The 20949-nt window shown below is 38.6% G+C and overlaps 3 protein-coding genes and 1 long non-coding RNA gene across 5 annotated transcripts in view; 3 read left to right on the forward strand and 1 right to left on the reverse strand.

The window, feature by feature from the left end:
• The window catches only part of LOC116828703 (bis(5'-adenosyl)-triphosphatase ENPP4), an 8953-nt gene extending 5799 nt beyond the window's left edge, over positions 1 to 3154 (forward strand). Inside the window, exon 2 of the mRNA XM_075063622.1 lies at positions 1862 to 3154. Within this exon, the coding sequence (XP_074919723.1) occupies positions 1895 to 2863 (969 nt within the window). The 5' untranslated portion in view covers positions 1862 to 1894 and the 3' untranslated portion in view covers positions 2864 to 3154. The remainder of the gene's footprint in view (positions 1 to 1861) is intronic.
• ENPP4 (ectonucleotide pyrophosphatase/phosphodiesterase 4) overlaps positions 1 to 10142 on the forward strand; it is a 16007-nt gene extending 5865 nt beyond the window's left edge. The window contains exons 2-4 of one of the 2 annotated variants that reach the window (XM_075063620.1): positions 3691 to 4552; positions 5676 to 5846; positions 9461 to 10142. In XM_075063620.1, the coding sequence (XP_074919721.1) occupies positions 3724 to 4552; positions 5676 to 5846; positions 9461 to 9822 (1362 nt within the window). In that variant the 5' untranslated portion in view covers positions 3691 to 3723 and the 3' untranslated portion in view covers positions 9823 to 10142. Of the gene's footprint in view, positions 1 to 3592; positions 4553 to 5675; positions 5847 to 9460 lie in introns of those variants that run through there. The other variant, XM_032787110.2, reaches the window with a different exon arrangement.
• Positions 6460 to 8927, forward strand: LOC142046547 (uncharacterized). The gene is made up of 2 exons (XR_012655474.1): positions 6460 to 6514; positions 7572 to 8927. It is a non-coding gene; the product is annotated as an uncharacterized LOC142046547 (long non-coding RNA).
• Positions 10143 to 12284: 2142 nt separating the features above from the next.
• The window catches only part of LOC116828704 (ectonucleotide pyrophosphatase/phosphodiesterase family member 5), a 34265-nt gene continuing 25600 nt past the window's right edge, over positions 12285 to 20949 (reverse strand). The window contains exons 3-4 of the mRNA XM_032787114.2: positions 20663 to 20839; positions 12285 to 15916 (exon numbers count right to left, since the gene is read on the reverse strand). Of these exons, the coding sequence (XP_032643005.1) occupies positions 15531 to 15916; positions 20663 to 20839 (563 nt within the window). The 3' untranslated portion in view covers positions 12285 to 15530. The remainder of the gene's footprint in view (positions 15917 to 20662; positions 20840 to 20949) is intronic.

A 20949-nucleotide genomic window follows, 5' to 3' on the forward strand; every position in this document is an offset into this window, starting at 1 on the left:
AGCGCTGCAAACAGGGAGTTGCAGCGCTGGCTGAGCTTTTAAGTGTAGACACCTGCTAAGTTGCAGCGCTGTAACCCCCTCGCCAGCGCTGCAACTTGCAAGTGTAGCCAAGCCCAGTGTTACTGTGCAGCAGTCAAGGTCTTGTCCACAAACAATTAGTTTTCTGCAAACTGGTGTTCAAATCTACCTAGCGCTAGCCTACTGCGGACTGTCTGTGAACCCTACTGATGTGCATTAACAATTCATTAATGTGCTTTGATCTGGTCCTGTTTTCAAAGAGGACTAGATCAAAGTGCATTAGCAAACTGTTAGTGGACATCAGCGTGGTTCACACAGTTAGTCTATAGATTGACACCCCATCTTGCCACAAATTAAATGTCTGTTTCTCAAGAAGTTCCCACTCTGTCTTCTTTTCTCAAAACTAAATATTCCCAGTTTTTTAGCCTTAATAACAATAATTAATTTCCTCATAGGCCTGATTTTTCTAAACCTTTTATCAGTTATATTGCTCTTTTGACTCCTCTGCAGTTTTTGCAATGCCCAAAGCTGGACACAGTACTACTCTAGCGGAGGCCTCACAAATGCCAAGTAAAGTGGGACAATTACTTTATATTTTATGTACAATACTCCTGTTAATACATCTCAGAATATTAGCCTGTTTCTCGAGTGCCTCACATTGTTGCCTCATATTCAATATGTGATCCACTACAATCTCCAGATCCCTGCAGTACTACTGCATAGCCTGTTATTCCCCATTGTGTGTTTGTGCATTTTAATTTTTTTTTTGTTACTAATTGTAGTACTTGTGAATTTGAGACCAATTTTCTAATTTGTCAAGGTCCTCTTGGATCCTAATTCTGTCCTCCAAAGTGCTAGCAAGCCCTCCCAGCTTGGTGGTGTCTGCACATTTTAAAACCACACTCTCCATTCCATTATCCAGATCATTAATGAAAATATTGAATAGTAATGGACCCAGAATGGATGCCTGCAGAACCCCACTAGATATATCATCCCATTTTGATGAGTCATTGATAATGACTTTGAGTACAGTCTTTCAATGAGTTGTGTACCCACAATATCATTACTTCATTAATAGACCACGTTTTCATGGTTTGTTTGTGAGAATGATATGGGATTGTGTCAAAGCCCTACTAAAATCAGGATGTATCACATCTACTGTTTATCCATATTCACTAGGCCAGCAACCATGTCAAAGAAGGAAATTAGGTTGGTTTGGCATGACTTGTTCTTGACAAATCCATGTTAGCTGTTCCCTATTGCTGTATTATCCTCTAGATCAGTAGTTCTCAACCTTTTGTACTGGTGACCCCTTTCACATAGCAAACCTCTTTATAAATTAAAAACACTTTTTTTAAAATATATTTTATATATTTAACACCATTATAAATGCTGAATGCAAAGCAGGGTTTAGGGTGGAGGCTGACAGCTTGCAGCCCCCCAGGTAATAACCTCATGACCCCCCCCGAGGGGTCCTGACCCCCAGTTTGAGAACCCCTGATCTAGACGATTACAAAATGAGTGTTTAATAACTTGTTCCACTATCTTTCCAAGTATCAAAGTTAGAATGACTAGTCTATAATTAATAGAATTTATGAAGTGAAAAGTTAAATTGGTCACGTGTTTACCTAAACAACTGGGGCCAATTCTGCTGCTATTGATGTCAATGGAAATTTTACCATTGACTTCAGTGAATCCAAGATTGGGCTAGTAGTGAGCTCACAGTTAAAATCTTCTCTGGAAAGATGTGAAAATTTTTAAATATTTAACATAGCTACCTAAGCCATCTACAGTGTAACACATTTTAGATTGCATGTATAATAAAATCTTTTTAATTTTTCAGGTACATCAGATTGGCTGCTGGGAACACTTTGAAATGTTGTCCGTAATGAAATTAATGTTAACACTCTTTCTTTCTGGAATTCTAGCCTGTTATGGTGGAAATGCTAACTACAATTCAATACTCCTGGTGTCTTTTGATGGTTTCAGGGCTGACTATCTGAAAAACTATAGACTTCCTCATCTCCAGGAGTTTATTGAGGATGGTGTGTTGGTAGAACATGTTACAAATGCTTTTATTACAAAAACTTTCCCAAACCATTACAGCATAGTGACAGGCTTATATGAAGAAAGCCATGGCATTGTGGCTAACACAATGTATGACGAAGATACAAAGAAGAAGTTTTCAGAGCATAATGATACAGATCCTTTCTGGTGGAACGAGGCAACTCCTATTTGGGTGACAAATCAGCAGCAAGAGAATACAAGAAGTGCTGCTGCAATGTGGCCTGGTACTGATGTAAAAATTAACAACACAGTACCTCACTTTTTTATGAAGTATAATCATTCAGTAACATTTGAAGAGAGAATGGAGAACATTACTATGTGGCTGAACAACTCTAGCCCACCAGTTACTTTTGCTACACTCTATTGGGAAGAACCAGATGCAAGTGGGCATAAATATGGACCAGGAGATAAAGAAAACATGAGAAAAGTGTTAGAACAAGTGGATAATCAGATTGGTTCACTTATTTATAAACTCAAGGCATTGGGATTGTGGGAGAACATTAATGTCATAATTACAAGTGATCATGGAATGACCCAGTGTTTCCCACACAAGCTGATTAAACTGGATGACTGCATTGGCCGTGGTAACTACACTCTAGTGGACACGACACCAGTTGCTGCAATACTGCCAAAAAACAGTATGTATATTTTTCAGTTTAATACCGAGAAAGTGTTAAACTTTGTCTCCTTTCTTGCTGGAAATTTCCCTTGTGGTGTATTACTCACAGGAGTTGGGAAGACAATCCAGTTCGTGTTGCACTGTTTAGATAGAAAATAATGGATTAATGAATAAATTAAATTAGGGGTAACTGGTTACTTAAAAATAACTGGGCTCTGGTAATGAAGAGCACTTGTTGAATAGCTAATATTTACCCTGCATGCTGTATACCTTTGCATGTTAATGAGGACTCTAGTGTGGCTTATTCTAAAATAGTTGTGGATTCTCCATCACTGCAAACCTTTAAATCATAATATGCTCTCAATTTTTTTTTTTTTTTTGAAGTTCTATGGCCTGTGTTATAGGGGAGATCAGATTAGGTGATCAATGGTCCCTTCTGGGCTTGGACTCTATTCATGCTTTTCCTCCTTTTGCTCACCCTGTCAGTTACTCAGTTATATCACAATAATGAGCACTGTGTAAGTAACTTCACTGGGGANATGCAAAGCAGGGTTTAGGGTGGAGGCTGACAGCTTGCAGCCCCCCAGGTAATAACCTCATGACCCCCCCCGAGGGGTCCTGACCCCCAGTTTGAGAACCCCTGATCTAGACGATTACAAAATGAGTGTTTAATAACTTGTTCCACTATCTTTCCAAGTATCAAAGTTAGAATGACTAGTCTATAATTAATAGAATTTATGAAGTGAAAAGTTAAATTGGTCACGTGTTTACCTAAACAACTGGGGCCAATTCTGCTGCTATTGATGTCAATGGAAATTTTACCATTGACTTCAGTGAATCCAAGATTGGGCTAGTAGTGAGCTCACAGTTAAAATCTTCTCTGGAAAGATGTGAAAATTTTTAAATATTTAACATAGCTACCTAAGCCATCTACAGTGTAACACATTTTAGATTGCATGTATAATAAAATCTTTTTAATTTTTCAGGTACATCAGATTGGCTGCTGGGAACACTTTGAAATGTTGTCCGTAATGAAATTAATGTTAACACTCTTTCTTTCTGGAATTCTAGCCTGTTATGGTGGAAATGCTAACTACAATTCAATACTCCTGGTGTCTTTTGATGGTTTCAGGGCTGACTATCTGAAAAACTATAGACTTCCTCATCTCCAGGAGTTTATTGAGGATGGTGTGTTGGTAGAACATGTTACAAATGCTTTTATTACAAAAACTTTCCCAAACCATTACAGCATAGTGACAGGCTTATATGAAGAAAGCCATGGCATTGTGGCTAACACAATGTATGACGAAGATACAAAGAAGAAGTTTTCAGAGCATAATGATACAGATCCTTTCTGGTGGAACGAGGCAACTCCTATTTGGGTGACAAATCAGCAGCAAGAGAATACAAGAAGTGCTGCTGCAATGTGGCCTGGTACTGATGTAAAAATTAACAACACAGTACCTCACTTTTTTATGAAGTATAATCATTCAGTAACATTTGAAGAGAGAATGGAGAACATTACTATGTGGCTGAACAACTCTAGCCCACCAGTTACTTTTGCTACACTCTATTGGGAAGAACCAGATGCAAGTGGGCATAAATATGGACCAGGAGATAAAGAAAACATGAGAAAAGTGTTAGAACAAGTGGATAATCAGATTGGTTCACTTATTTATAAACTCAAGGCATTGGGATTGTGGGAGAACATTAATGTCATAATTACAAGTGATCATGGAATGACCCAGTGTTTCCCACACAAGCTGATTAAACTGGATGACTGCATTGGCCGTGGTAACTACACTCTAGTGGACACGACACCAGTTGCTGCAATACTGCCAAAAAACAGTATGTATATTTTTCAGTTTAATACCGAGAAAGTGTTAAACTTTGTCTCCTTTCTTGCTGGAAATTTCCCTTGTGGTGTATTACTCACAGGAGTTGGGAAGACAATCCAGTTCGTGTTGCACTGTTTAGATAGAAAATAATGGATTAATGAATAAATTAAATTAGGGGTAACTGGTTACTTAAAAATAACTGGGCTCTGGTAATGAAGAGCACTTGTTGAATAGCTAATATTTACCCTGCATGCTGTATACCTTTGCATGTTAATGAGGACTCTAGTGTGGCTTATTCTAAAATAGTTGTGGATTCTCCATCACTGCAAACCTTTAAATCATAATATGCTCTCAATTTTTTTTTTTTTTTTGAAGTTCTATGGCCTGTGTTATAGGGGAGATCAGATTAGGTGATCAATGGTCCCTTCTGGGCTTGGACTCTATTCATGCTTTTCCTCCTTTTGCTCACCCTGTCAGTTACTCAGTTATATCACAATAATGAGCACTGTGTAAGTAACTTCACTGGGGACTGAAAATTATACTGATCTGAGGTTTAGGGTTTTATAACTTATTAAACCAAATCATTTTGATTATCATTTTGCTTCTTTCATCCCCCTTCAATTACAGCCTGATTTCACTGGTCAAGTCTTAAACTGATAGAACTAAAACCAATGCTATATGAAAGCTGGACTCCCTAATGCCGTTTTAGGGTCATGACTGAAGATTAGCACTTTTTGATGACTACCAAAATAGGGCTAGAATTGATGTGGTTGATGGAAAAATGATCAGAAAAACCTGACTGACTTTAATGCAGTGTTACTTTTATATTAAAAAATAATCCAGTTTATCTGTGATTATTGAATGTTAGAGAGAAATTATATTTGTACCTCAACTTTCATTCTGTCCACAACAAAACCTGAGAGGCCATTAGAGCTTTGAAGATGAACACAGTTACAGCAGAAACAAATGGTGACAAACACGGATCGGCTCAGTAATCAATCGAGTACCTAGGTGACACCCCCTCTCATTTAGCTTCAAAAAAATATTTTAAAAGTTTGCTTATGGATAATGACAGTAAATGGACAAGCTACATAACTGAATAGTTGCTATTTCATATGCTATTTTCTTTGCAGACAAAAAGTATGTATATAACTTACTGAAAAACTGCAGCACTTCCATGAAGGTGTATCTTAAAGAAGAGATTCCAGACAGGTTTCATTACCATCACAATAAGCGCATTCAACCCATAATTCTGGTTGCGGATGAGGGCTGGACAATTGTACAAAATGGGTCACTTACAAAATGTAAGTATTTTTCATCCTTCATGCTCCTAGTGGCTTATGTTGTTGAACTTTTATTTCTATTGTTAGGATCCTCAGGTACTATCAATGATCAAAAAGAGTCCCATGCACATTACAAAAACTCATAAGCACTGGGTTACACAAAATGACAAGCAAATAAAACAAATAGGAAGGGTTTCAGAGTACAAAGTTATACCACCACTAGGTTTGTATGAATATATCTGCAGTGACAATGGTTACAGTAGCCACAAGTTATTGATAGAGAATTTAGACCAATATTTTGAAAATCAGATGTAGTGAAAGCAAAGTGTCTATGTTCTGTATATTTGGGTAAACAGAAAAGGGAAAATAAGCTTGCTGCTGCAGAGAAACCAGTTCTCTTATCTTAAGTCATAAGTAGTACATTTCATGATAATTCTTAGTGCTCTGGAACATTGCCACCGCCATCTATCTCCTTGATGAATCTGACTGTAACAAGTGATTGTCTATAGAGAATAACTTTTAACTTAATATTGATCTGCACTGCCATCACATTCCCAGTTTCATCCATATTGTTGCATAGGATATAAAGCTGTCCTGTGTTCCTTTCATATTGGAGGTAACAGTATATTATCATTGGAAGGCATGAATCTCTTCTAAAGGGGAACCCAAGAGCTCTGAGCTGACTCGGGGTACGTCTACACTGCACGATTATTTCGAATTAGCTTAAACCGATATTACAAAACAGATCTAATAAAATCGGTTTAGCGCGTCCACAGTGGGATCCCGAAATCGATTGTTTCGCGTCTCATGGGTCAAGCGCCATGCATTTCAGGAGCGGTGCACTGTGGCGTTAGCTGTTCTCAGCTTATCCTGTTCCACTTCCGTGTTGGGAACAGTGCCTGATGGGGCAGGAAAACTGCTCCGGTGGTCTGCAGGTACCGCCTCACCCCTCCCTTTGTGAGGTCGCGAACTTTGCGCGCCTGTTTTCGCGGAGTGCATTGAGCAAACGCAGGCACAGCAATCTTTCCTTTTTTTTTTTTCCAGTGGTGGTGAGGTGGAGTAAGTCTGAGGAGCTGCTCCTGAACCACGCCAGCACTGTGTTTTGACTGACGACGGAGCTCAGCCAGATGAACTAATTTTCAGGGACTGCTGTGGACTGTGGGATAGCTGGATCCTCAGTACCCTCCTCCCTTCGATGAGGCGTCCATTTTTGAGTCTCTGGGCTTCTGTTACGCTTGTCACACAGCGCATGTGTCTCTGATTTTTTCTTCAAGCGTTTGGCATTTGTTCTGTACGGAGCTGGATACAAGTGGGTCTCCCCATACAGCGATCGACCTGTATTCCCGGCGGCTCTGTGGAGCTCTTTTTCGATTTCAACTGCATCGCCGCCCGTGCTGATCAAGGCTTCCACGCTGGGCACGCAGAAATGTAATTCAAAGTTCGCGGGGCTTTTCCTGTTTCCTGCCGCTGCATCCGAGTTCAGATTGCTGTTTCCAGACGCGGTTTCGTGTGCACTCTGGATGCCCGCCCGGAGGCCATAACTGTGGATTTCGTCCACACATGACGCTATCCGACGTTATAGCATATCGAAATTTAGCCTACTCCTCTCGTTTGGAGAGTTCCGAATCGAATGTGAAGGAGCGTGTAACGCTATATTAATGCGGACGTCGTGGGTGAAGCGATACAGGTTAATCGGTCTTATCGGGCCATTAAACCGATTTTAACGTCGCTGCGACTGGCCTGCAGTGTTTCGGGAGGGGTGTCGGCTCACCAGACAGCCAAAAACTGTGCACTTAACTATAGTAGATATGAATGTTTTACCATGTATATCTTTTGAGTGCACAATTGGCATCTTAATGGAGTAGTGAATGGAGAGTCCCCCATTTTTCTAATGTTGCTTTGTTTTTCTACTAATACCACTACCACCATTCCAGTTTCTAGCAACAGAAGCAAAAGATAAGTTTAGCTTTAAACAAAAGCATGCAATTGGTAAGTTATTTATGATTTATTCCAACACTGACATTACAAAATCGCTAAACAAAATAATCTTACTGGAGACTGTCACTAGATCATGAGATCATGTAAATCACAAAATCCCATTTCAAAATCCTGAATTAATATTCTAAAAAATGCTCTTTGGACAAACTGCTGCCAAGAATTGGATATATACAGGATATTTGCAAAGGCTCTGTCTGATGGGTAATTTGTTGGGTTACTCAGATCGTGAAGAAACCTTGGATGAGGACTCTAGTGTGTATGGAGACTGAATCTATCCAAGCTAAAGTGCTGCAAACTCTTAGAACTGACCAGTCACAATAAGTAGCTGTCTAAGCTTTTTACATCTATACGTATACAATACAATAAGAGATGGAAACCCCATATGTTTTGTGATCTGTTTTGCTGATCACAAACATAGCTTTCAGTGTTAGTGCTATTTCTGACTCTATATCTAGCCTTTTGAATGGTCTGTCATAAAAGAATATTACAAAAAAAACTTTTTCCTGTCACCAGTTCTCAATCCTTTTCATTTGTGGACCCCATTTGGAAATTTCAAATGGAGGCATGGACCTCTTTGGAAATCTGTGTATCTATAGCTGAATTGTGTTCAGTTTTCAGTCTTTCACAGACACCTAGTCCGGAGTCTCACAGATTAATTGTTGACTGTGGAAAGAAACAATGTATTTAATATGCCAACAGTAACCATTGTGTTGGCATCTCATACAAGTTTAAAGTGTCTTTAGAATAGTTGCTATAAAAAAAACCCACTATTCCCTGCTGCTAGAGTGATCAGCAGATAAAGGCCAAATTCAAGAGTGCTTCTACTCTGCATCCTGAAACTCTTCAAATTCTGAGCCTGGCAGACTACTAGAAATGGGTTCCACGTGCACAAAAGAGGCCAGCTGTTGGTCCTGAACATTTCAGTCCATGAACCAACAACATGAGTGGCCCAGTAAAGTACAGCTGTCATAGCAGGACACAAGGAAGATGTTTGGTTTCTATGCTGATTAGTTGTTGCTTGTTGCTGTTTGTTTGCATTCAAAATAATGTCCTACTCTGGAGTTTATCCTAGAGAAAAACAAGATTGTTTACTCTTAACAAAAACCCCCGCAAAAACTACCCTACTGCTTTCCATACTGCTAGAATCCTAAAAGTTACAATATAGTTTGTCTTCAATGGATTTTTACTGCAATGACTTTTTTTAAACCCACAAATTGCTGCATGTCCTATATGTGAACTAGAAGTTAAAGTGCCTCTTAACTATTGCTGAATCACTGAATTTGTACACTTACCTACCTTGACCACTTTAACGAACAAATCTGGCTACAAACCTATCATATCATAGACAGTGACAGTCACTTTCATAATTCAAATCTTTTGCCTGGATTCACATTTCTGGGGGAATATAGAGATTGTGTTCTAATCCAAAGAAACTCCAGCAAAGTGCCCTGTTAATTTTTAAATAGGAAACTTTGCTATTGAAATATTCTTGTGGCTTTCAGGCATTAGTACAGGTGTTGCATTATTGTCCGTTCTTTTAAAAAAAGTTAATATCATAGCTGACAAAGTTTGTAAGCAACTTAGTTTACAACATTAATTTTATATTTGTTTATTAACTTTGCATTTCTCCTTTTTAGTAGGTGACCACGGCTATGACAATGCTCTCCCAAGCATGCATCCATTCCTGGCTGCTCATGGGCCTGCTTTTCACAAAGGCTACAAGCAAAACACAATAAATAATGTTGATATCTACCCAATGATGTGTTACATCCTCGGATTAAAACCTCAGCCCAATAATGGAACCTTTAGTAACATCAAGTGCTTGTTAGTTGACCAGTGGTGCATAAATCTCCCTGAAGCAATTGGAATAGTTGTAGGTGTCCTCCTAGTGTTAACTACTCTGACCTGCCTTATAATAATCATGAAGAATAGAGTGTCCTCTCCACGTCCATTTTCCCGACTTCAGCTACAAGAGGATGATGATCCCTTAATTGGATAGCAGATGTAGGAAGTCTTAATCTCACTACTACATAGATATTAGGGTCTGGAAGTAAGTGGTATGTTTAATCTGCAAGTTTGCTGATCATTCTATAATGCACTTTAAACAGTACTCATTTAAAATTGCCTAAGATGTACAGACAAAAACCCGTTGAACTGTTTGCCTCTGCATCTTGACTAACAATTCAATGGCACAAGATTCACAAAATCTACACTGAAAGGATCCTGTGTTGCCTACTGGAAAAGGTATTTAACAAGACAAAGCTGTTTTGCATTTGGGTATTTACACACTTGTAAAATAAAATCAGTTATAAACTAGGCTAGGAGTCTGAACTTTAACATTTGTGAGTGAAACTGGCTGCATTTTGTATAAAATTTAATAGCAGTGATCTCTTACAATTCTTGCACTCCTGTATCGGTTGGAAAAATCTGTCCTGCGTCTTACTTTTAAAATTAGTGGTTCTCTGGCTGGGGTATATTGATTGTTCTTGGAAACAATGATTTCAATTTCTTGTATATAAATGAACTAGCAATAGAAATTCAGCACTAGTGGCAGTTCTCTCCTGCAAATATAAGTCAAATTGTACCATGGTCCTTTTTTTAAACTAGGTGGTGGTATAATTTTAAAGTACAGAACTGGGTTTATGGATATCGAGCTTCTTGTCCCACTTCTGACTTTCTGCATGGCCTTGTGCAAGTCAGTTGACTTTTCTCCACCAGAGTTTCTTCGTCTATAGAACTGGAATGACTAATAGTGAGCTGGTTTGTGAAATGTTTTGAGATTCTCAGGTGGCAGTCTTGAAGTACAAAGTACTATTAGAGAAGAATAGGAAAACATTTCTCAAATACATCCCTACCTACCATTCATATACACTTTAAAAAACAAAACAAAACCCAAGTTTAGGATTACTTTTTTTTTTAAATGGGGACCCCTCACTTCAGGATAAGCTTTCTCTGGTTAACACATGAAGAAAAACTTGAGTTTAGCGGTGAGGTAAGGATATGAAAAACCAATGGACTTTATCTTATGCCTATGGTATCTTTTTGTATCTAAACTTATTAACACAACTTTAAAGTTCTGTTGTAAACTAACGGTATTATCTGAAAACTACTGAACCTTTTAACGATGCAGTATGATTTGCTATATGCCACTTCACCCCCAGGCTGCTGATCAGGGTTTGAAGAATGAGCTCAAAGTGCTGAGTTTTGCTCTTGCTGATACTCAGTGGCATTGGTAGCTCTAAAGGGAGCTGCATCCAGTTTTCCAGGGGTAGAAAGAATGAAAAATAAAGGGAATTTAGAATGTCACGTGTGTGTATATATGTGCTTAAGATCAGACTTTTTAAATGGCTAGTGCCTTAACATTGTGAAATATTTATATTTTGATTGTATGGTTTTGGTTTCTGTGAAAACATTTTACATATGTAAAAAATTTTAGAAAGTGTTCTAAACTATTTTTTTCTAAGCAAAAAACATGGCATGTTGTTCATTGCTTTGGAACTGATACAGCTTTTGCTGTTATGGCACATGATAGCATTTCCCAGTTAATGCAGACTATGATCTTTATCTCCAAAAGCAAATGCCTGTGCAGGGAGAGGAGGCACACATCAGTTACCAGCCTGGGCTAGGAGTAGGAAGGGCTCAGGCTGGTGAGGGTGGGTGAGAGCTTGAAGAGCCCAGGTACTAAGTAACCATCAATGCCTCCCCCTGTCCTTAAAGCAGCAGCTGATGCCAGTTTTAGACAGTAACATGTAGAATATCCCATATTGGAGAAGGTTGCAGCACATATAAGCTGGCTAGTTGAGTCCTCAGACTGCTTAAATCCTCAATTGGTTTTAGACATGGGTTTTGGGTAAAAACTGCATTAAGTGCACTGGCAGATCTTCTACCATTAGACAAACTAAGTTCTCCATGCTGTTAAACTGCCAGCTTCTTTTGGCACAGTATGAGGACAGTAGGATTGGTTAGAGTTGCCCTTGAGTGCTATGGGATCTGGTTATCTAGAAAACAGTTTTGCCCCAGCTCCTATGCCTTAGATGAGACCAGCAGAGATGTCTAAAACTGGAGCTACCTTGCCACGGAGGGGCATTGTGGTAGTACCTTCTTCATCAGGCATCCTGTTTCTGGAATTTTCTCTCTTCTGGCAATAGATGGTATAAAGCCACATCTTTTGTAATATGCATTGAAGAATATATTTCACAATGGGATTTGAGATGATCATGACCTAAGCTTGAGTATTAATTGGAAATCTGCATCTGAATTATGCTAAAAACTTGAGATGGCGATACCCTATATGAAGCAGAATAAAGGAAGAATTAAATCAGTCATTCTGGTGCTTCAACTGAGTGATTTCCTTAGCATACATGAAACTTTTCACTTGCAGAAGTTCATCTAATAAGAGATATTACCTCATCCATCTTACTTCTCTCCAAAGTAGTTTAAAGACAGGAATAGGAGTAATTGTTAACTCAGCCAGAAAATACCTTTAAGACAGTTAAGTTGCATATATCAAAATAAAAAGATGAATACATGTGAGGCCTTACAGTTTCATGATATCCCAGACCCTTAAGTTTGCTCACATTCAATTTATGAAACCAGAACTCCCCCATGTTTCTTTACTATTTACCGTTGTAATTATTTCAGTAATTAAAACGGATGCCTATTAAATCTTTTCATAAAACTGTTACAAGTTTCAGGTTTCAACAATCTTAGTTATGAATTGAATACTACTAGCACTGGCAAAATTATGAGTTTGCAAGCACAGACAGGAAAGAACATTCTTGACTAGAGTCAAAGTATGACAAATTTTAGTGTGTTTTGTTTAACAGTGCAAGCTTTCCAATTTTCTGAACTCACAGTTGCAATGTATTTTAACCCCAGCTTCCACTAACTCAGTCACGTGCAATCTTAAAGTACTCAAAAGGCACACGCATCACACCCTGTGCCCTTTCAAAGAGCATGGGCTGGAACATCTATCACATCTCTCCCATGGTACTATTTCTTGTGCTTACAGGTTTAGGCTTGTTCATTTGTAAACATAACTAACATTAGGTGTCCTGCAACTATTCCTAAACAATAGACAAAGTTTATTTACACTAAAACAAAACATGAAAACAAAGACAGTTTTTAGCTTGTAGGGATATAAAAATCAAACTAACAGCTGAACACACAGCTCCTCCTTCAAAACCTGTCAGTTATTTTTACAGTACAGTGCATGCTTTAACTTAAACAGGTTTTGTGACTAGCAAAATCCCTTTTTCCTGGGGGTATTGACTCACAAATACAAAATTTTCTCTTAGAACACATTGCTCTTCACTAAACTGTATGTTTAGATATAGGAATTCTGAGTACAAATGTTACTGTTGACAGATGTACTGAACTTTTTTCCCTAAATCAGTAAATTGCTTAACAGACTGAATATACAACTTTTAACCTGATATAAAAACAAATTGCAAGTGCTTACTACACTGTTAAGGATATAATTTACTTGCTCACTGTGGCATTTGCTAAAAAGCCACATTAAGGTCCCTGCCACGTTGAGAGAAAATAACTATTCAATTGTGCAAAGAAAGATCACATGGTATTAAAAATTTCATGCAGGATAGACAAAGGTCATGGGGATGAGGAGACAGAGCTTGAATGAAGAAGCTACTGAAAATGGACAGAGTAAGGGAAGATTATCTAGGCTTCTGCAATGCAGGAAGCGCTGTCAGATTGTAGTTCTCAGTTCTGAATTTGAATACATTTATTCAATTGATCTGAGAGAATTATTGCATATAGGTTACTAAGATCAGAAAAGGTAGAGATTTTATACAAAACATCTCCCCTTACTATCCAACCAAAATACTTTCCACCAATTCCTGAGTACAAGATTGCCAAAGTAAAGATTGCAGTGGATCCTGACCTTTGTTAGTAAAGTTTACTGGTAGCCTGATTTTAATCTAGGTTCATCTGCTCTGAGCTTCAAGGTCTTAACCACTACTGTGAACATCATTTTCACCTGTTTTAGAATTGTCTGATGAACTAAGATTGAAAGTCTACTGTCTAGTCTACTTTTGTCATCATCTGACACTAAAAACAGGATGTGGGCTTCTCTAGCAACAGGCAGCTTTACATTACAGGCATTATGGCCACAGGGTGATTTTCCTTGACCCCTAAGCAAAGATGGAGATGGAGCAATAGCACATGCTCCCCAGGACAATTACAACAGAATTTCACAGACATGAGTCAGATTAAGTTATATACAATGCTGAGTTTTGAAACTGAATTCTGTGACTACCAACTCAGTTTCAGTATTCTTGCCCACCCCAATTTGACAATAAGCCACAGTCCATGAAACACCAGCCTTCTGTGGGTCATATAACTCAATTTAGAAATGCACAACACTGCCTGCTACAATTAAAGACCAAAATGCACAATCACCTATTTCAACTATAAAGATGTCTGCTACAGCAGCAGAATTATGATTACAGCTCACAAGCAAATTTTGTTGCTACACAAGTTGCATTAAGGAAGAATTCCTGCTAAATTATATCCTGTCTGATCCACTTTCAAGCAAAAGCCACCCTTTACAATTCAGACAAAAAATTGTTTACACATAAAAACTAGCAAAATTCTTTAAGAACTTAGAATTACAATAGATCTTGAATGAGAGAGGGTCTCATTGCCACATCACTCCTGAGCAATATTCACTGCATCAGTATAGTTTCTGTGGAAACTTTCCAGATTCCTGTCTGCAAACAATGTGATGCAGATTGCCCTATGGCTGCAAAGAAAGCCCTACATATCCCGCCCTTGCAAAGATATATTATTTAAAAAGGGCAGTCAAACTCACAGCTAACTGATAGGGGCTCAACTCCACTGGCATCAGTGGAATCACTGCTGCTTAAACTGGGGCGGGGGGTGCAGGGAGATTTGGCCTGTTGTGTCCAATATTTTGTTGTCTATTACTTCCATGAGATAGCATCCTTTTGATAATTCAGCTCAGTATTCCTGGCATGATACAGACCCATGTAGGTTCTTGTTAGTTATGATGTTTTTTCCTACTTCACTTCATTATTGAATATTTTAGTTCATCGAAGCCTTAAACTTTTTAACCAAATAGCAGTTCAAATAAATTTAATGCTGACTGATTATTATAGTAAACAACATTGGAATATATCAAGGTATGTATTTTAGTTGCTATAATTCAGAGAGAGAATTCAGAGACATACATGGCTTTGCAACTTGTACAAACATTCTAGTGATATTTATATTGAATGCACAAAATCAGAGCATTTTGGATAGTATAGATTTAATCTGCCCATTCTTCCACTGTGGATCCCTTACACTCTTTTCTTAACCTAAATAGATTTTTGTTTAAATCCAGAAGATAAAGACAAAGAACTTAGTGAATCTAAAATGATTTCTATTTCCCAATATTAGCTTAAAATGAGGTATCCATGGGTTTAAAGGTACTAAATATCTATATACATATCCTTCCAGTGTTATCTAGAGGGGTTTTTAACCCCTGAAAAATCAAGTGGTTATATGATGCAACAGAAACATGCTCTCACTGTATGCATCTGTTACATATTTACTCTAGTGAACCATGTGCATTTATTTTTGCAGATTTCCTCACCTAATTTCTAGGAAAACTTCTTTTAAGCTCAAAATACCTAGAATAACTTTTCATTGTTTTTATTAAAGCGCCTTCATTGGAAAGTAATATTACCCTTGTAGTAACGGCTGGGAAATTTCAGTGTGTTGTACCTGCATGCTAGGTAGGTGGCTCTGGGTTATGTGTTTAATAAAAACAAGAAGAAAAACAACAACAAGAATGCTACCAAGAAAAACTCCTATAAAGTAGGCATAGGACTCCTGTGCATAATATCTCGGATTCTGGTCTCTTGGAACTTCCATAAGAAGCAAATCTTCCACATTGCTGAATGACCCGTTGTTTGGCAATGAACTGATACCAAGCAGATGGCATAACAAGGGATACAGATCTGTGAGACTCATGGCTTCTTTCGTGGTATTCTTTCTAAAGGCAGGACCATAGGCCAAGAAGATTGGGTGCATTTCTGGTAGGACGTTGTCGTATCCATGATTACCCACTGGAAAGAGAAGAGAAAGTGAGTTATCAAAAACCTTCTGACACCCTCAAGTTGTTAAAACACTTCCATTGCTCACTAAAAGTAGGAAATATTGAAACTTTGGACCTTTTCCCAGAAAATCCACAATGCAAAAGGAGAACAGCCTAATTTATTGTAACAAAGATTTAATTACATTTCTGAACAAGCGCACAAATGTTAAGTAGTAATTCACAGTGTCTGACATTATGACTGGTAATCATAATGCCTAGAAGGTTAGCATTAATTTCACATAAATCAAGGGAGTCACTTAAAGCATTCAAGAATTTACTGCAGGAGGCTTCTGTATTGGTGAGGAGGCTAGAGGAGATGATTCAAGAGCCATCAGAGACAGGAGTGGCCTATGAAGGGTAGGCTCAGAAGGCGTTAAGAGTTCAGTGTCCTGTCATAGGCATCATGCACTGAAGCCTGCTTAAAGGAGAGAATTCTACTCCACAACTTGGCTGGCTGTTCCATACTGAATGGAGGCTTTTTTCTCCACCTCTACTTGACTATTGGCCAATCTCCAGCCTTCTGGAACTCCTAGTGCGAGACCCTGACTCATCCTTTACCCCACATGCCTGTCAACAATATGGAAAAGATATGTAGACAGAAGCATGGAGCAGTCTCACAACTAGTGCTTCAATGCAGTTTTCTTGAAAAGAGCCATTGTCTCACAGCTCAGACAGCCCTAGAACAGGAGAAATGTATGCACATGAATACATGCATCATGGAGGGGAAAAGTGAGGAAATAGTTGGATTAATATGAACAGTGAAAATATTTGGTAAGCTATGAAGAGTACTTTGACATCAGCTTTTCACCAGTTGGAAAGTTTGCTTTTAAGTGATCCTAGAGTTGACAAGATTAGAAGCATAAGCCAGAATCAGCATTTAAAACTTCCCGGGAGTATCACCTCTAAGCTAAGCATCCCATATTAACCAGTAATGAAAAGCCTCAGATGAAATCCGAAACTTGGCTCTCCTCCATGGATATCTCCTCCTCACTATTTTGTTTAAATCTGTAGACAGCATTGCTTTCTAGTTTTTCAATTAAAGTGGCAGGGGTCATAACCATCTGCATCATACCACTTTAAACCATCTTTCAAAGACCACCGTGAACATATTTTGTTAGCACATCATTCTTCCCAGACAGACAGAAAGTAAGTAGGTGATGGAATGAAACTAGTGCACATCTTGGAACAGGATGCACTGACAAATGGAAGAAGGTCCAAGGCCTATATTTTTTTCAAAAAGTGCTAAAATACTATCAGGCCCCTTTAAAGTGTCTCAAGCTGGGCACTTCTGAAACTTTACACCCAAAACTCTCAAGGATCATGCCCTAAAATATAAACAGAAGCAAAGATAATAACCAGATAAAGCCACATGGATAGAATCTTTTGATACACCTACAAATGCAGTAACTCTTACATCAGGCATTTGGGCAAGAGGAACAATGTGTAGCTAGGACTGGGGTGGACAACCTACGGCCCATGGGCTTGTCCGCCTGTCAGCTTTAATCTGGCCCTTGAGGTCCGTCGAGGCCTTCCTCTACTCTGGTTCTCCCACTGGGAGGAGGGACTGGGGCTTGAGGAGCTCGGGAGAGCAGGGCAAGCCCCCAATCTATTCCCTGGCTGGAGCACCACATGCAGAGTGGAACAAGTGATGGTGGACCTGGTAATGGGTGGGCTATGGCCAACCCCAGGCTCACCCATAGCTATGCCCCTGGCACCGCATGTCTTTTCTGATGTAAAAAAAAATATATATACTATAGTTGCCATTGCAGCTCTTTTGCAATGAGGCCCTGCACGAGTGCAGCAATCTGTAAAACAGCAGTTTGAAATAGGGTAGTAGTTAAGTTTTCTTTTCCTTTCAAAAATGAGTGCTGCACAAAAAATACATTGGACAGTGATGTTGGGTTTTCAACAAAAAATGGAATGCAAAATATTTTTCACAAACATGAACTTGAAGTTTTATTCTGATTTGTCAGGAGAGCATTGGAGTATTCAAACAGTACAATTTGAATCTCCATTTTTCAATGGGAACATCCTATTATGGCAGCATTTTACAAATGAGAAAAAGGTAAGACAAGCTGAGAAACTTCCCACCAACTTAAAAGTTCAGCAAAATATTTATGTGCGACAAGCTACAGTTCAGGAAGCCATTACAAAGGCAATTATGCTCTGGGTTTAAAATCGCTAACAAAATAAGCTTTTGCTGAGGGGAGCTCTGAAAGATGCATGGTTGTTGTTGCTGGCATGCTGTGATCGGAATACCAAACAAATTTGAAAACATTAGTTTGTTAAAAAGAACTGTTACCTGCGCATAGAAGTGATTGATGAACATTTGGCTTCTGAGTTGAACAAGAAGCACAGGGCTTTACGTTGTTTTAATTAGCCCCGATGACAGCACTGGCATAGGACACAGCACAATTATTGATTGTTTGTCAGAGGAATTGATGACAAATTTGAAAATCCAGAGGAATTTTTATCATGGAATCCTGAAACACACACTAAGGGATCAGATTTATACAAGAGGCATCTGGCTGCTTTGACCATCCGAAGCTCCCCTGGAGTAAACTGGCATGTAACCAAATTTAACTGGGGAAACATAGGACTTTAAAAGAATCAGGACAAGTAAAAAGACACAACGATCCTGATAAGAGGTGATTTCTTCTGCACTGTATATAAATACATCAGAGGCCCTCTGCAAAAATGTCCTGGACATCGATCATGTTGTTCGCACAGTAGTGAAACAGTGAACTATATAAGAGCGAGGGGACTTAATCGGTAATTCAATTCCCTTCTTGAAGACACTTGATGCTGAAACACTAGACTTACTTTATCATACAGATGTCCACTGGCTCAGCCTAGGAAAGGAATTTCAGCAGGTGGGAGCTCAGAGATGAAATTCACACTTTCTGGGATGCGGGGGGGGGGGATGATTTCCCTGAATTAAAAAATTCAAATTGGGTGTGCAACCCCGCTTTTGGCATGGATATCTAGGCACATTTAAGTGAACTTAATATGAAGCTGCAAGGAAAGAATGTGTTTGTACACGAATTGTATTCTAGTGCGACAGCTTTCAAAGTCAAGTTAGTCTTGTTTTCAAAACAAATTAAGGACAGAGTGTTCGCTCACTTTCCAGCACTGAAATACTTGGAAGTGTTGCCATAGCAAACAGAAAAGTACAGCAAAATTTTAAGTGACTTGCATGGAGAATTTTCTCATTGATTCTCTGACTTTGAGAAGAAAGAGAAGACAGTAGAGAAAGCCCTGCAAGAATTACAATTGGAGCTCACTGATCTCCAGTGCGGTTTCACCTTGAAGGAAAAGTACAATTCAGAAAAACTGGATGAGTTTTATGCCTCCTTCAGTGAAACAAAGTTCCCAAATATCCACAAGGTGGCACAGAAAATCCTCGTTTTGTTTGGCTCCATGTATGTTTGCAAACAAACATTTTCCCTGCTGAATTACAACAAATTTCACTAAAGATCCCAGTTAATTGACCAGCATCTCAGCTTGGTATTGCGGATTTCTATAACAAGAGTGACACCGGACTTCGATGCCATGGTAAAGAAGGGTGACTAGCTGCATTGTTCACATTAATCGAAGAGGGCATGGAAAGGGGGCAAGTTTGGTTTAATTACTGTAATATGTCATGATGGTATATTTATAACAGTAAGTAAGGTTTTATGTTTATTTCCACTAAAATATAATCTTTATTCAATAAAGTTTATTTGAATATCTCTTCTGAGTTAGATTGATTAACAACATTGCTTAATTATGGTTTACTTTGAAGCTAAAATAGTTTGAATCTCTTTTGGTTATTGCCACAAACAAATGAAAAAACACTGATGATTCAACAAAACCAATTACAGATCGTAAAGTAGTCAGCAATAAACATGAAAAACTACCAAAAACTTTTATGCAGTGCAGTACACTAAGAAGTTTTAGCTAACATACAACGTGTGTTCAGACAGGAGCAAAATTATGTGGTAAAAATCAAACAGCTCAGTAATATAATTTTCTAACAGCGCATTGTTCAACAGAATTATTTTAATAGCGTTGATTTTGAAACAAATGTGTTGTACCTGTTTGAACGTGAATTGTTAATTTTGTGACCATTCATGGGCCACCATACAATTTCCATACCCAGATGTGGCCCTCATTCCAAAATATTTGCCCACCCCTGGGCTAGGATATTCTTTGCCTGTTTAACAAAAGTGTTCTCCAATTTCTGGATCAGCAGACCAGTTTCTCTAATCCATCTCAGAAGTCCCTTCCAAAGCGATGTCCATGTATTCTGCACTACAGACTAATCCCCCTCAGATCAACAGGCTGAGCTGGCAGTGCTTCATACCACAATACCATACTTTACAGAATTGGGCTCTAGGTTCTTAAGAAGTTCCAAGATCCAGCTCTTGCAAGAAGAAACTGCTTATTTTTTAAGTTATATTTGTGATCAGCTAAAGTTTCAGAAGCCACTTAAGAACTGGATTTTCTCCTACAAGGAGTTGGGAGCACAAGTCCCACTGACTTTCAGTGTGATGGTACACCTTTGGGTGTTTCTGAAAATCCCACCCCTATGTTTGAAGGCTTCTTAACCTTTTTAAGCCAGGTATGGGACTTTGAGGGCTGGAGAGGGGGTCGCAGCATTTAATAACTTTATTGTGCTAGTTTGAATAGAAAATAATGTATGGATCTGAAACAGAATGGAGAAAGATATACTTACAGAGAAGTTGATCAGACTTGTTTTGTAAAATTTCCCATCCTTCATCAGCCATTGCTAAGATTGGTTGAATTTTACTGTTGTGTTTGTAGTGTAATCTATTTGGAATCTCCTCCTTTTTATAAACAGTCATGTTGGGATGACCATTGACCAAGGCTTCATACACTTCATCAAGTTTGCCTTAGACCAAATAAAACAAGAACTTAATAGTGATAAAACACATGTAGCAATGACGAGTCACTTAGTATACATGCTAGCAATACCTTAAATGATCTATTTCAGCACTAGGT

The sequence above is a fragment of the Chelonoidis abingdonii genome, chromosome 3, assembly GCF_003597395.2.
Source record: "Chelonoidis abingdonii isolate Lonesome George chromosome 3, CheloAbing_2.0, whole genome shotgun sequence".
NCBI classification, from domain to species: Eukaryota; Metazoa; Chordata; order Testudines; family Testudinidae; genus Chelonoidis; species Chelonoidis abingdonii.